General features: G+C 48.8%; 1 protein-coding gene across 1 annotated transcript in view; it reads right to left on the bottom strand.

The window, feature by feature from the left end:
- Positions 1–4,622: 4,622 nt before the first annotated feature.
- Positions 4,623–17,286, bottom strand: part of LOC144143141 (acetylcholinesterase-like) — a 36,439-nt gene continuing 23,775 nt past the window's right edge. The window contains exons 11-13 of the mRNA XM_077674946.1: positions 8,152–8,446; positions 5,917–6,004; positions 4,623–5,388 (exon numbers count right to left, since the gene is read on the bottom strand). Of these exons, the coding sequence (XP_077531072.1) occupies positions 5,293–5,388; positions 5,917–6,004; positions 8,152–8,446 (479 nt within the window). The 3' untranslated portion in view covers positions 4,623–5,292. The remainder of the gene's footprint in view (positions 5,389–5,916; positions 6,005–8,151; positions 8,447–17,286) is intronic.

Genomic DNA, 17,286 nt, shown 5'->3' with positions numbered 1-17,286 from the left:
AAAATAGATTGTGTGGTGTTGTTTAGCATTCCCCTTTAACACACCCCTTTCGGCCGCTTTGGATCAACGTTACTCGATTGCCTTGTGCTGTTGGCGCCAATTTTGACCTGCAGAAATGTGTTTGCCTTGCCAGCCTCAGTTACAGTCTTAATTATTAAAAATGCCAATGGTTTTTGTATATTTTATGAACAGTATTTGATACCTTGGTTGTGATCTGTATCACTGCAGCGTGAAATTAAACTTCATGCCGTCATAGCTATGCGTGCATCACGTCACTGATTCCTTACGCTGTGCTTACGCGAAAAACATGGAAAATTCTCTGTGAATTTCGGCAGTCCGTAATAGGGCCCGTAGTGACACTAGTTGAACCATACGCGGCCATTTTGGAAGTGAAGCAGTTGGCTTGGCGTGGTTTGGCCTGAGTACAATATCAACTGGAGTAGTTACTTTACAATACCATGTACAGAAAATAAAAACGTTTTTCGCAGCTCTCCCCGCTATCCGATTTCTCGGCCGCGCGATTGCGAGAAAACGGACTTGTTTTCGCACATAAATTTTTAAGTTTACTATGGAATATCATATTCAATGCCTTTGCCAGATTGGGTTGCTGGTCTGAAAAAAAAATAAATGCCATAATTTACGGGTGGAAAATGTAAAATGTTCCGACTTATTTTAGAGAGAACGCAAAAATTGTAATATTGCTCCCTGAGGACACGGGAGGACGCCTCTGAAACAACTGATTGATTGATTGTGGGGTTTAACGCGCCGACGCAGCGCAGGCGATGAGGCGCGCCGTAGTGGAGGGCTCCGGATTAATTTTGACCACCTGGGGATCTTTATCGTGCGCCGAAATCTCGAACACACGGGCGTTTTTGCTTTTCGCCTCCATCAGAAAAGCGGCCGCCCCGGCCGGGAATCGAACCCGCGACCTTGTGCTCAGCAGCGCAACGCTGAAACAACTGTATGGCTGATATTTTTAGGATGTATTGAGCACGTCATTCAAACAACCTTTTGCGTACATTTGACGGGAAACATATTGAGGGCATTCTGAGGATTTCGAAGGAAAAATTGACGACGTGTGTATCATTTGAAGACGTCCTGAGTATGTTGTGTGTTGTCTGGGGTGGGTGATATCAAATAGTGCACAGTGTAGTGAAGTTTAAAATATTTTGCGCAGTAAAGATTAACATATTTCGTTTAACAGTGTCGTTTTCCACAAGGCCCATTTTTTAACTTGGTGAACCTTTTTCCAGGGTGTGTGTGTGTGTGTGTTCACTGATACTGCAATGCTTCAGGGCAATGTCATAGGCAGCCACATCCCTAATAAAAGTGTGAATATCACACGTTGTTGTCAGGCTATGCCCAACTATTTTTACTACATTTCGTCAAGTAATACTTTGAACACCTTTAAGTGTTTAAAATGAGCACGTGCACACTGCTGTTAGTGATATATTTATTAATATATAATATTGCTCTAAAAAAAAAATCCCCGCACCTCCCCGAGGGGGATTGTGAGGATGCAGAAATGCATTGGGCGCACCGATGAGTGTGATGCGATTAATGGCGAAGAGAGAGGCGCGAGTGTGAGCGTAATCATTTATTTTTTTCTTTTCCCACACCCGTCATTTCTGCTTCGTTATAGAGAAGCGTCTTCGAGACCGCGTTGAACGCAACCGCCAACTGCAGAGGATCGTTCACGTCAAAGTCGTCGGGAATCGTTTCGAACTCACCGTCAGCATCATCGACGTCGTCTTCCCGCGGTTCCTCTCGTTCGCCGCCGTCATCGAAGTGATCGAGCCGACTCCAATCGACCCGAACGTTGATGGCGCGATACAGCGGGGTGTGTTCCAGGTGTTTGAGCCAAGCCAGCATGTTGCCGCGCTTCATCAACCCGCGCTTGTACGTTGCCGGACTCATCAGCCTCCGCTTGATGTGAACGTCGAACGCAACGTCCTCGGGTACCATGCGAAGAAGGCACCGCACAACCTTCGATACGTCGATGGGCACGTTCACCGCCTGTCCCTTGATTCCAAACTGCCCGTTGCCTCGAGTCAGCCGCCTGATGCTCATGAAGGGGAGTCGAGGCGCGATGAGCCACTCTTCGACCGGGTTCAGATCGGGAAGATGCGCCGGCCGAGGAGGATAACGGTAGCCAAAACTCACGCAGCCCACCTCTTCGCAGCTTCTGTGCTATTAAGGCAGGGGCATACGTCGGAGGAGGAGAAGCGAGCCTCGCACGTACTTACTGCCCAGGCCCAGACGTTCTTAGTAGGGTGGCATGCCGCGTCCGTGAAAACATGTTTTTCATCAAGGGCTCTAGTGATCTTTTTCTAAAAATTCCCCGCATTTCCCCGAGGGGAAGAATGTGAAAGTGCGAATGCACGAGTTGAATTTGCGCGGTTCGGTAATGTTCGCGAAAGAGAGATCACACACACACACAACTACAAAGAAAGAAAGATGCATTTATTCACAGACACCTATTTGTGTTGTCGTTGTACTTGATTGCTAGAGCGGATCTCAGCTTTGAAATTTCGTGTCAGTACTCCTTTAAGCGGGTGCATTAGCCCTTCTCACGCCCGATTCCTGGCCAATCCCCCACGTGGGTATGTGCCATGTCAGCGGCCAGGCAGCGCGCGCCCATCTCCCCCCGTTGCCAAGGAAGACGAGGAGATTCCTGGCCAATCCCCCCCGTGGGTATGCTATGCGGACATCGCCGGTGGACGCAGGTTCAGGGTCGCTTAAGAAGTGCATTCGCACTTAAAATATTTGGCTCGGATTTGTCGTCTTTCGTCGTTTTTGCGAGCCGCCATGTGCCTAGGTATTGGTGCTACAGTGATGCGGGCATGGTCTTCGCGGGGAATGGCTAGGTTTGCCGGCTGGTAGTTTCGCAATAAAGCTTTATTCATTCATTCATTCTTCGCAGCTTTGTCTTCTTCTCCTTCTTCTTCTTCAGCGGTTCCCCTACGGGAAGATGACGATGGTGGTTGAACGCGAAGCTATCTCGTGATGGATTGTTTGGTTGGCCAATACCTAGGAGCATCATGCCACAATCATCATTAGACGCGCTGCGCACGCCGGCCAAGGCACGCACGACAACCCCCCCGACTATAATGCATTTCTGCATAAAAGGCGCCATTTTGCAGTGCCCATGCATGCCGTGCGTGCATTTTAAGAAGTTACGTGGTTAAGATTGTATTTGCCATACACTGGAACGCGTTTGCAGACAATACTGCTACATTTATTTAAAGGAGTACTGACGCTTAATTTCGAGCTTGAGGCTTCTACACTGTAAATAATATTTATTGGCCCAGAAATTACGATAATAGAACCAAAAGGGGTCCGCCGGCTGAAAAGAATTATAACGCCTTTATTTTAACCAGTTTACAAATCGGATGTCGCGCGCCAAATGGCCAGTCAAAGCCAGGCCGGAAGGCGTTACGTCACAGTTTGTGGCCGCCAAAAATACTCATACTAACGTCAATCACAAATCCGTGATGTAAGGGCGTTTGCAATATCGTTTGGTACGATTGCACGTGGTCCGCACTCGCCCGCGCAGTCGACGAGCCGTCTGAATTGTCAGATTCGAATAAGTCGCTGCCCCCCAAGTTTTTAATATCTCGTCGGCTAGAACCGGCGCAGACCACGGTGGCAACAGCTTGTCGCCGCTCTTCAGAATCAATCTGATCGCTAAAAGCAAGTTACATATGCGAGAAAGTAGATGTAAGTGTGGTGGAAAATTGTGCTAGGGATTGTTATCAGCGCTTATATTGAAAACGGCGGTCAGATATCTGCTCCAATGCTGAGCCTGCGCTGAATGGCCGCGAAGGTTGGACAGGCCCAACGAGCACCGCGGAGCCACAGTGCGGCGAGCGGCCGAAGGATGGCGCTACCTACGCGGTAGAATCAGAACAGGCTACGGCAGATGTATAGTCACCGATCGTTGAAATGGCAGTTATAGCGAAAATAAAGAAAGGGGATGACAGTGTGGTGAAAAGCTGTGTTAGGACTCTCCTTAGCAGTTGCACAGATAGCGGCGATCATATGCGCCACAATGCTAAGCCTAACGTTCCCGTCTACCAAGCCGACCCGAGGAACGTAAGCCGATAACGGGCTGTTGGGGACACCCTTCTTCTAAAACTTGCCGCGCGCGAGCGCGTTGCCTAGCTGTGGGTTCCCGTAACCTCTTGGGGGGTCCCAACGCCGGGTAACCCTATTCTAAAACTGCCTAATCGTTCCACTCCGCTTTACTGCAGCTCTCCATTTACTTCGGGCCCTGCAGGTAGCAGTCATCCGGGAAGTGCAGAGCGCCAATTCTGGTCGCCGGCTTCGGCGAAGAGTTCTTCCTGTCGCCACCGCGCACTAAATCAGCCCATGTTTTGCACTGCAAGTCGTCACATGAAAAATAATGCATCTCGGCGCCGTCCACTGATTTGCTCGGACAGGCTTCCACTGAGCAGTACTTCGCATTCCGTGAGCTTGTCAAAACACAACTTCGAAGAGCTCGGCGACGCGCACGGGTTGCTCAGACAAGACACCACATAGTTTTCGGCAGCTGTTCTAGATAACACCGTGCGCCGGCCACGAGCAAAGATGTCGAAAAAGCGAAGTGCGCACATTTTACAAGCCTTGCTCACAGACGTATCACGGGTATCAAACCCCGGCCTTCTGCCGAAATGAGACCCCCGACAACCGCAGCGCAGGCTATCGTTTCCAGTTCTCAAAAGGACTATATGACGTCACCCTAAATCTGCCAGAAATGCCGGAAGACGTTTCGTAACCGCGATAGCGATTTCACTAGTGCTTCCGCTTGGTGGCAGCTCACGGCCGAGGCAAGTAAAACCGATTTTCGATGCAATTCCAGCCGGGGATCGCTGCAAAGATTTTGGAGACATCTGTACAAAAAATTGAAGCCACTTATATTGTTTTTTAGGGCACAAAAGTTGGTGTCGCTACTCCTTTAAACATCGTATAATGCTTCCCCGTGATTTACCGCGCGAGTATACCAAAACTTTTATTGGCTTCCAGTGCTTAAAATTTCACTTTTTGTAAATTGCTTTATCCGTAAGCAATGTCTAAACCAACGCAAACGATGCAGGGAAGTGCAAGTAATCAAAGTGTGAAAATTTGTACGATGCTGTAATTCAGAACAAAGAGCAAGTATTCCTCGGGGATTACCAAAAGCAAAACTATCGAAAAAATATACTATGGGCAAAAATGTGGTTCGCAGCAATTCTTCCACAGTGTTTGGAATCTGCATTGTCATTTGTTACGAGACTCGATGTTCCGCGCTGATCACAGCTGGAGAGTTGTGTTCCTTTGAGCCTCTGTAGTATCCACGCTTAGGGCTTCAACTATCGTACAGCTCTCTTTCTTGAAGTCTGGAACTTCCTGAAAAAAAAAGTATAAAACTGATATGAAAGGAAATCATGCGTAATCAAAAACAACGTGGGTTGGCTTTTCGCGAATAATATAGCGGCTGTAGATTTCGAGGATGCTATAACATTGTTGGGAAACGGCCGGGAGACAATGTACATTCTCGCGAACTTGTTTTAGTGACCTAAGGAAAAGCAGGCGCTTTTGTAGCAGAGAATGAAGTGTACTATTTATATTGCTTCATGAGATGCTTTTTTAAGTGCAAAATGCACAGAGGACATTATTTCTGTATTATGTTTTCCCGATTCTGGGCATGAAACGTCATTGACGTGTCCACACTGAAGCCAGCATTTGACTAGAACAAGTTCACTACTGTGTGTTACCTTTATTTGATTGCCACACACAAAAAAAGCATCAGCACATCCACGTCACTGTAATGAATGCCGGCTTTGTTAGATGAGAGTAGGCGTGCATATCTGCTCGAACCCATGATGACAAAGCCGACATTAATAGTTCCGGACAAGTAGGAGAATTCGAGCTTACTTCCAACTTGGCCAGTGTGATGCGAACGGGAACAACTCTTCGGCCTGCGTAAGTGGGCCACGGCGTCCCGCTCAGAGAAGGCAAAGACCTACGAGAAAGCACAAATGCTCAGTTCTTGGTGCTGGCGATATACATTGTGCGTGTGCGAAGGCAACCGCATTGGTAACATCACAGTAACATCAATGATTTTAAAAATCCAAAATGAAAATATTAGATTTAACTAAGCGCAAAAGTTGGCAGGAGTTAGAAAAGAGTTTAGTCAGCCGCATACCTCTTAAATATTAAGAGGTCATGTCGTTGAAGCTTCGCAATCGAAGCTTCGTCAAATAGATAAGTTTACGTTTAGCTCTTTAAAACTAACGGTGGACAATTTTCAACACAAGGTTGCCGAAAAAATATGGCTGAGCAGCAAGCACAATACATTTTAAGGCCCAATGTGTGCCCGTGCTATGCAGTTGAGAGCATCGCTTAAGCTCTGAAAGGTTGACTGTAAATGTCCTGTTCCACTAAGTGAGCGGTAAAAGGCATTGTTTGGAGGCGAAATAGGAAAGAAATACGCAGAATCTACGCAACCCCCTGCACAAAATCTAGGACAGTTGGACTGAGCCATTTATTGTTATTCGGCCGGAGACCTTGAGTCCAAGCCGCAATACCAAGATCTTCCTAGGTACCATACACTGAGCCTCTCCTGGTGGGGTGGACGTTCAGCCCTTACCCGCCGCCAACATAAGGACTGCAATTCTCCTTGGTCGCTTCCTCGGCCAATAAAGTGTTTTCTCTCTCTCTCTCTCTCTCTCTCTCTCTCTCTCTCTCTCTCTCTCTCTCTCTCTCTCTCTCTCTCTCCTCTCTCTCTCTCTCCTGCGACGCGGAGCGCATGCGCCGTGCGCCCGGTAAGATCGTTTACGCGGCAGAAACGCTCTTCGCGTACATGACTTTTGCTGGCATATGCTATTAGCGACTGCCGGCTGCAAAGGCTGCCCCGGGCGACATGCAGACAGTATGCTCTTTTGCGACATTGGCTCAATAGTGGTGTACGTGGTGTGCTTTCGAATCACGTACTTAAGCGGCGGCATCAGGTCACTCGGTGTAAAACTTCTTCGATTGGTAATTGCAGAAAGCGAAAACATGACATAACTTTAGCCGCATTAAAAAAGGTCGCCTAGAAACCAAATACTCCAGAAATAATTTCAATACTCTTGTATCAGGGCGCGAGTAACGGCTTTTCTTAGGGACCGTACTTCCGCCTTAAACGTACAAAGCGCGTCAGCCTTGTCTAGGGCAAGCGAGCGCACGGCCCCGAAGCGTGCTGGCGACATCTGCTGATAGCTGCTGGGTTAGAGATAGCCTGCCATTGCGCGTGCGCGGATCTCGGACAGGGTCGGGCCGGTCGTCATTTCGCATGTGCCACTCTTATTTGCAGATGCCACCACCCATGAGGGGCGCTGGTCCTCCCCAGTGCCAGCCATGAGCGGTGACAGGACAGATAGACGCGCTGTTTGACGCGTTTATTACAGGCAGTTACATAATCGCCTAAAGCAACGAGCGCTGAATCTCAAGCGTACCAAACGGAAAGCACGCAACAAGAATTCACTGCAGGGGTTTCGGTCGAACCCGTTGTGCGATTACTTAAGTCCCTGGAGTGATAATGCACCGCGTCAAATTACGCACTGATCTCCCGTGTGACCGTTTACGGCTGGCACGCGGAAAAGAAGCGCCCGTTGCGGGTGGTGGCGTCTGCAAATTTGAGAGGCCCAAGCTGAACGACGACCGGCCAGGGCCTGTCCGAGATCCACGCCCGCGCAATGGCAAGCTATCTCTAACCCAGCCGCTATCAGCAGATGTCGCCAGCATGCGCCGAAGCCGCGCGTTTTCTTGCCCTAGACAACCCTGACGCGCACTGTACATTGTTGACCGCAGAAATATCGCTAGAACGACTTAATAAACACTTACGGAGAAACGGCCAACTTTTGAAAGAAAATGCATATAGGTTTGAAAAACGGCACCGTGGTGCGGTTATTTGAATTGGAAACTTGTCATTTGCGTTTGTATAGGTAAACAGAACAAGAGCAACTGCAGTGTTTTCTTAGTCCCCACTATTTTTGTACAAACTTATAAGGCTACGTTACGATGCAGCTTAGGGCAGCACCTTCCACCGGATATACCACAGCGCCACTAACCTTTAGCGCCCCTTACAACACTAAAATTTTGCGCGCGAACGCTAAGCCCTCAGCGTACCCGGTACGAGCGAACCCGGACCAGATGTCGATCACGGTGCGACTGAGTCGCTCCTCTTCTGGCGTTGCTTGGCGCGAGCCGTCCAGAGGCCTGCCGAAGACGAAGTCCAGCTCGGACCATCGCGGGGCGCCCGAGGTGTGGTTGAAGAGGGCGAAGCTGGGTCGGTGGTCGAAGACGTAGCCGAAGACCTTGTTCCGATCACTAGACGCCAATGCCTCCCCTAGTCTCAGCACCGGGCAGGTGAGCATTATATCACCTATCAGCTGGGACATCTTCCACTCGTCGTCAATCGGGCCTGCATCGGTATACGCCAAGGGCATCGCATCAAACTCTACGCTGACTCTGAGACCGGACTCTAATTGTATATCTATATGCATATATATATATATATATATATATATATATATATATATATATAGCAATTAAGGGCTGGCTGAATCAAAACAGAAATAAGGTTTGGCAGGCAAGAAAACCTGGAAAGGCAAAGGGGAGAAGGTGGTAGGTTATTGAAACAGATACAGAATTTGGAAAGACAGAAAGAAAGTGAAGAAACAATGCCCGCCGGATGGGCTCCAAACCCACGACCTCCGAATACATGTCTGGTGTGATGACCACTACGCTACCGGCGGGGCTATTTTCTACTCCACTTTCTTGGGTATTTATGTCAAGGCACTTTTTTTCTGTGCGTGGGGGTGGTAGCCAGCCCCACTCGGACTGCTCGGGGTGAGGGGCCTTGTTTTTAACCCCAGGGCCGTGACGCGAGTGTCTACGACATGTCGAGTGTGGTCGACCAGCGTTGAACCCTCTTAAGCTTCCTATAGCACCAAGACTGCCAGAACAGAGGCCCTCGGTGTGCATAGAGCAAATCAGAATGGGTAATGAGGGGTCATTGAATCAAGATAGAAATAAGGGTTGGAGGGGAAAATAGCCCCGCTGGTAGCGTAGTGGTCATCGCACCAGACGCGTATTATGGAAGTCGTGGGTTCGATCCCACAAGGCGGGCATTTTTTCTCCACTTTCTGTCTTTCCAAATTCTTTATCTGTTTCAATGACTTACCATATCTCCCCTTTGCCTTCCGAGCTTTTCTTGACTGCCAACTCTTATTTATGTATTATATACACGTATATTGAAGCGGCAAGGTTTACTGGAGAGGTCTAATTCACAAGTTCGAGCGAAGAACCAGAGGCCACAAATCATGGTCATAAACATGCACAGCGATAATAATATTTAGAGGATGCCTATATTGGCAGAAGGCGTCGAGCCCAGCCGCGCATTCCAACGCCATTTGGATAACATTTATCAGTAGTGTCAAAGGTGGTGCATGACATTACACATGTAAAATAGTGAATACATGTGTTGTACGAAGAAAAGAATGCCTTTTAAAGTGTTTATGTTACAGACGGGTACACATTTCAAGGTGTTAGTGAAGTTAAGTATCCAGGTGCGTCCCTTATATCGACACTGTGCTGCCATCTACACGGGAATTTTATTACTTCAAAAGCATGCCGTATGCTCCCTATTCTGCTTAGAAACACCAGAGAGTTTCTCCAAAGTTCACAAGAGCTATTATACAAAACTTATGTCAGATACTTAATCTACATGCATTGTGTGGGATCCACCTGTTGCAAGGGCCAAAACGAAATTAGAAAATGTACAGAACCAGCACCTCCTTGTGTTTCTGAAAATTACGCGGGACTTCAAAGCATGCCGTATTTAAAGTAGTCCTTGGGGAGGAAATCGGTAGAGCTGAGAAAACAAAAATTGCGGCTTACTTTGTTTCGTAATATTTACTACACTTAAGACACGATAACCCGCGACAAAACCTATCCCCGCACTACCAAATCGCAGCGACTAAACCTGAATCACAAAGTACGCGAATGTCGGAGTAAAACTGATTTGTTTAAGTTATCTCTTTGAAAACACACACGCACTCACACGCACACGCCCGCACTCGCCCACACACAGACACAAATATACACGCACGCACACACGCACAGGCACACTCACACACAAACGCACACACACCCACACACACACACGCACACACAAACACACATGCACGCACACACGCGAACACGCGCAGGCATAATCCCACACGCACTCACACGCACACGCGCGCACTCACCCACACACAGACACAAACATACACGCACGCACACATGCACAGGCGCACTCACACACAAACGCACACACACATGCACGCACACAAACACAAATACACGCACGCACGCACCCACACACACAAACGCACAAAAACACACACGCACGCACACACGCACACACGCAAACACGCACAGGCATACTCACACACAAACGCACGCACATAAATAGACACACACACACGCACACATACACACACAAAAGCAAACACACAAACGTGCGGTATCCTGGACTAACACAGCGGGAAATCTTTGAGGCGTTCAAGATCAAGAAGAAGGTGCTTGTATTAGTCAGCCATCAGTTTCACTTCTGAATAAGGAAATGCTGTACCTATCTTGAACATTAGACTTTGTATCGGCACGTGGTGGATCATGCTTTTTACGAGACATCGTGTTTTTTTCGATGTGATATCCCCTAGGTCTTTTTCGGTCCTTCTGTTGCTTTCCTTTTTCTATATATATGTTTTATGCTGCAATAAAGCGCTCAGTTGTTCGTCAGCGCCTGTGGTTTCGTCTTACCTTTCTTCGTCCCGTCCTTTGCGCTGTTTTTCTTAGTCTAACAATGTACCAACTGGCCCGTCATCATACCCTTCTGCAAACACTCAAACACACACCCACACACACACAAACACACACGCATGCACGCACGCACACACGCGCACACACACGCGCACACACTCACGCACACACACACAAACACACACTGGCGCACTCACGCGTGCACACACACAAGCACACACGCACACACAAATGCACACGCAGCACGCACACACAGGCACACACACAAATACACACGCACGCACGCACACACACACGCACACACGGACACGCAGTCACACACAAACACGCATACAAACACACACGCACGCACGCACACACGCAGAGGCTTACTCACACACACAAACACAAACACACGCACGCACACACGCAAACACGCACAGGCATAGTCGCACACAAACGCACACGTGCACACGCAAACACACACGCATGCGCGCACACACGCACAGGTACACTCACACACAAACACATACACACGCACGCACCCACACACTTACAAACACACACAAACACAGGCACGCACGCACTCTCACAAACACACACCCACGCACACACACACAAACACACGCACGCACAGGCGCACACACGCGCACGCACAAATACACAACGCACGCACGCACACACGCACACACACACGCACACACAAACGCACACGCACGCACGCACACACGCCCAGGCACACTCAAACACAAACGCACACGCACACACGCACGTACCCACACACGCAAACACATGCACACACAAACACACGCACGCACGCAAACACGCACAGGCATACTCACACACAAACGCACATACACACCAAAACACACGCACGCACGCACACACGCATACACGCACAGGCACACTCACACACAAACTCACACACACACGCATGCATCACACACACTCACGCACGCACACGCACACACACAAGAACACACGCGCACGCACTCACACGCGCACCCACACCCACTCACACAAACACTCACGCAATCGCACACACACAGGCCCACACGCACAAATACACACGCACACACAATAACACACACCCACGCATACACACACAAACACCCACGCACGCACGCACACACACACACAAACACACACACGCGCACGCGCACACAAATAAACACGCACGCACACACGCGCACACACACCCACACACACATGCACACACGCACAGGGACACACACGCAAGCACACAGACACACGTACACACAAACACACACGCACGCAAAAACACACGCACGCACAAACACACGCACACACACACGCACACACACACGCACACACACACAAGCACGCACCCACGCGCACACACACAAACACACACACGCACACGCACAAGCACACATAAACGCACACACCCCAAACACACGCACGCACGCACCCACACACACAAACACAGACACACGAACAAACACACACACGCACGCACACGCACACACACCCACACATACAAACACACACACACAAACACATGCACGCACGCACACGTACACACACACGCACGAACGCACGCAGACACACGCACAATCGCACACACGCACAGGCACACGCAAATGCACACACTACACACACACGCACGCACGCATACACACCCACGCACACACACACACACGCACGCACAGGCACACTCAAATACAAATGCACACACCACACGCGCACGCACGCTCACACACACGCACGCACATGCACACACAGACGCACACACACAAACACACACAAACAGACACACAAACATAAAAATACATACACGCACACACACACAAACACAGACGCACGCACGCACATACGCACATATGCGCACGCACGCACACGCCCAAGCATGCTCACACAAACTCACATACCACACACACATGCATCCACGCACATACGCACACGCACAGGCACCCTCACACACAAACGCACACAGGCACACACACGCCCGAAACCACATATGCGATGAGGAAAGAGCCTTGCTCACGTGAAAAGCTATTAAGGGAGTTTACTTCTTAAGTTGACGAAACGTAAGCAGTAAACTCTGATTGTTCCCATGGGTGACTCCGACTCCTAACTCAGCGTATTTGGCATATATATATATATATATATATATATATATATATATATATATATACTTAGAAAGCGGAGAAAACATTTTTTCTCCGCTTTCTTTCTTTTTTTTCCAAATTCTTTATCTGTTTCAATGACTGACTGCCAACCCTTATTTCTGTGTTATTTCTACGAGCCCCTCATTTTCCTATTCTGATTCGCTACATGCATAGCGAGGGCCTCTGTTCTGGCAGTCTTGGTGCCATAGGAAGCTTAAGAGGGTTCAACGCTGGTTGACCACTCTCGACATGTCGTTGAAACTCGAGTCACGGCGCGGGGATTAAAAAGAAGGTCCCCTTCACCCCGAGAAGGCACAGTGGCGCTAGCTACCACCCCCAAGCACAGGAAAAAAAATTACATTGACATAAATACCCCAGAAAGCGGGGAGGAAAATCGCCCCGCCGGTAGCGTAGTGGTTATCGCACCAGACCGGTATTCTGGAGGTCGTGGGTTCGGATCCCACCTGGCGGGAATTTTTTCTCCGCTTGCTTTCTTTCTTTCCAAATTCTTTATCTGTTTCAATGACCTGCCACAACCTCCCCTTTGCTTTCCGAGGTTTTCTGGACCAACCCTTATTTCTGTGTTATTTCTACGAGCCCCTCATTTTCATATTCTGATTCGCTATATATATGTATATATATATATATATATATATATATATATATATATATATATATATATATATATATATATATATATATATATATATATATATATATATACTAAGCAAAGTGTAAATAAAACGCCTCCTATTGCAGTTAAGCTGCGTATTTATTGTTAAAATATTATTGAGCACTGCTTTACTCTTTGGTACCCTGCGCCTATTTTATCCCAGAAGGATACGTGGTGAGGTTCAGGAGCAAAATTTGTCTACACGTGAATGCAAACGTCATAAATGCGTCGGAAGGCAAACGTAATCCCATGTTCAAACTGGTTACCAGACGTCGACTATATACATCTCGCTCATTTCGCCATTTCCCTGAACTTCTTTTTTGTAAATGGAATTATCACGCTCGTATTTCGCTAGTTACATGGCGAAACAATGAATATCTTTCCCATTCCAACGTTGTTTTATTCGATATACCCTCCGTGGTGGGCACTGGCTCATTAAAGAAAGCATTGAAGACGTGGGAAAATTTATCGGTCTATAATTTTCTCCTCGCATACCGGCAACGTGCCCCCGCAGCACAGTGCGGGCAGGGAAAGGGGCAGAGGCGAGGCCCTACTAAAACAAGTTCGCGATGACCCGCAGTCCGCGGTGCTTTGTGGACGCTGAGCCGTACGGCCGATCGGCAAACTCCTTGGCAGTCATGTTGGGTGCCTGTGGCACAGTTCTCAACTCTGCGTCTTTCAGGAATACCGCCCCGGATAGAGCCGAAAAGGCCGCAGTGGCTCGTGCTTTACTCGATGACAGAAGGGATCGAATCTACACCGATTCTTGCGCAGCCGCTAGGGCCTTTGAATCAGGTTCTGTTTCGGCCGAGATAGCTCGCATCCTAGGAAATAAGGTCATTTCCTTACACACCATCACCTGGTTTCCCGCTCACCTATGGTCGCACTTGTCCTGTGTAATTAACCTCAATGAGGTCACCCACCTCCGCACGCGCGAGCTAACACACCGCGCCCGGTCGGACGGAGCCGGATCCTCGAAGATTGGTTGGGAGGTCTTCAGAGACACGTCATTCACATTCAACGAGGTTATTCAGCACTATACACTGGGCAGCCGAACGTTTTCTATTCCGCACGAGAAACTCTCCAGGCCGCAGGCAGCCAGCCTCCGAATGTTGCAGACCAGCCCTTATCCCAGTCTATCCACTCCCAGCTCCTACAGGGACAATTTTGAACCGGACTGCCCGGATTGTGGCGAACGTAGGAATTTAGATAACATGCTGAGGCGGTGTCCCTCTATTCTTGGCCCTCGACGCATAACCTATATACATCTCGCTCATTTCGCCATTTCCCTGAACTTCTTTTTTGTACTTGGAATTATCACGCTCGTATTTCGCTAGTTACATGGCGAAACAATGAATATCTTTCCCATTCCAACGTTGTTTTGTTCGATATACCCTCCGTGGTGGGCACTGGCTCATTAAAGAAAGCGTTGAAGACGTGGGAAAATTTATCGGTCTATAATTTTCTTCTCGCATACCGGCAACGTGCCCCCGCAGTATAGTGCGGGCAGGCGAAGGGCCAGAGGCGAGGCCCTACTAAAACAAGTTCGCGACGACCCGCACTCCCCGTGCTTTGCGGACGCCGCGCAGTAAGCCCGATCGGTAAACTTCTCGGTAGTCATGGCGGGTCACAGTGACAAAGTTCTCAACTGTGCGTCTTTCAGGAATACCACCCCGGCTGGAGCCGAGCAAGCCATGGTGGCTCTTGCTTTACTAGGCGACAGAAGGCATCGAATCTACACCAAATCTCGCGCGGCCCTTAGGGCCTTTGCATCAGGTTCCGCTTGCATCAAGATCGTCTCCTCACACACCATCAGCTGGTTTCCCACTCACCTAGGGTCGCACTTTTCCTGTGTAACTAACCCCAACGAGGTCACCCACCCCAGCACGCGCGAGCTAACCCACCGCTCCAGGTTGGACGGAGGCAGGTTCTCGTGGAGATTGGTTGGGTGGTCTTCAGAGACACTTTATTCACATTCAAGGAGGTTATTCAGCACTATAAACTGGGCGGCCGAGCCTTTTCTCTTCCGCACGAGAAACTCTACAGGCCGCCGGTAGCCATGCTCCGAATGTTGCAGACCAGCCCTTATCGTAGTCTATCCACTCTCAGCTCCTACATGGACACTTTTGAACCGGACCGCCCGGATTGTGGCGAGCATAGCAATTTAGATCACATGCTCAGGTGGTGTCCCTCCATTCGGGGCCATTGACGCATAACCGAGGAAGCGCGGCGCTCCGACCTGGAGAGCCCTGATCTGCTGCACCAGCTAAAGGCCGCCCTGAGGGCCCACGACGCAGCGGTGACGCTCGGCCTCTCCGCCCCCACGTGGGAGTGGCCAACCGCGCTGCCACCATGAACGGCGGCGGTGCTCAAAATGTTCAATACGGTTCATTTTCTGTCTGTCTGTCTTTGTATCTCCTCGGTCCAAGCAAACGACATAGAGTTTTGATTGCTACTTCAGACAGCGATGTAGGATGGCGGTAGAGCGACCATTTGATACTTCACCCGGGACAGCGCATTTCTATTCTCTCGTTGACATGAGACCACACAAACGTTGAAGTTAGGCGTGGCGGATGACCTATATAGCCGCTCTTTCTATGCAAGATGCAAATGTTCAGCCCCCGCAATGGGAAATAGGAAATAGGAACAAATCATAATCAGGATTTAGGCTACATCGTCCCTTTCTTTGGTTTCTTGGTGTGTGGGCTAACAGCAAATTAAATTGACAGAAATTAAAATCTCTTTCCGTATAGTGTTCAGAGACACATATCCCGAACCATGCTTTAGCTCTTTCTAGCTGAAACAACTTGAAGGGTGCCTTGGCGTCAAAGGAATAATCAGCTGAGCAAACAATGTGCTTCTGGCCATAGAGCTTCTTAGTAAGTATACCAGAGAGGGAACTGCGCCTGGAAATCCATGTCGTCGTGGGAAGGGGGAGGAGTTTATGGCCTTATGGGAAGACCCCAGCTGATGGCTTGGCATATCTATCGGATTGTTAAGTGGCTTCTGGGTTTGCTTTCACATATATCTAAAAGCATAGCCGCTACGACTTTACGATGTAGCCGCGACGGCCGGAATGGCCGAACCTCGCTTCTCTTCTCTCGATTCGCTTGCAAACTTGAAATTTGCTCCATCAGTTCATGCTAACACAGCGTGCTTCATTATAAGCAAGTGGGAGGTCTAGTGCCACCGATAAATCGTCAGTACATATTTACATAAGTACACGCCCTCAATGTATACACGTTAGTGTGTCGTAAGGAGCGTGCGCTTCCCGGTTCCTTTTTGCAGTATAGCTGTGCATATGGTAATAGTGCCCGCAGATCTTGACTGAGCGGTGTAATTTGGCGCTGTGAAAGTTGTAGCAGACGGTTTGTTAAAAAATCACGAACAAAAACTGCTCGAAGGAGAGGTGCTCGTTTTATAGGTACGCACATAGAACATTTCGGAGCTTTTCAAACAATTTATTATTTGAAATCCTTCTTCCCAAAATTTTGCCTTACTGTTAACTACCAGCTTGGTCTGCAGAATAGTAGCCATAACAGTTCTGGCAGACTCCCAGTAAAATAAACACGCTTTACTACCTTTTTGCTTAACATTAGTACAGCCTGTTTTATTTTCCACTTATATGATAACACGCCATTCCCTGCGCTTTTGTGCCTCTGTGCGCGACTG

The sequence above is a fragment of the Haemaphysalis longicornis genome, unplaced genomic scaffold, assembly GCF_048455015.1.
Source record: "Haemaphysalis longicornis isolate Haplotype H1 unplaced genomic scaffold, Haemaphysalis longicornis Haplotype H1 scaffold_6, whole genome shotgun sequence".
Taxonomy (NCBI): Eukaryota; Metazoa; Arthropoda; class Arachnida; order Ixodida; family Ixodidae; genus Haemaphysalis; species Haemaphysalis longicornis.
This window is presented reverse-complemented; position numbering and strand designations above follow the sequence as displayed.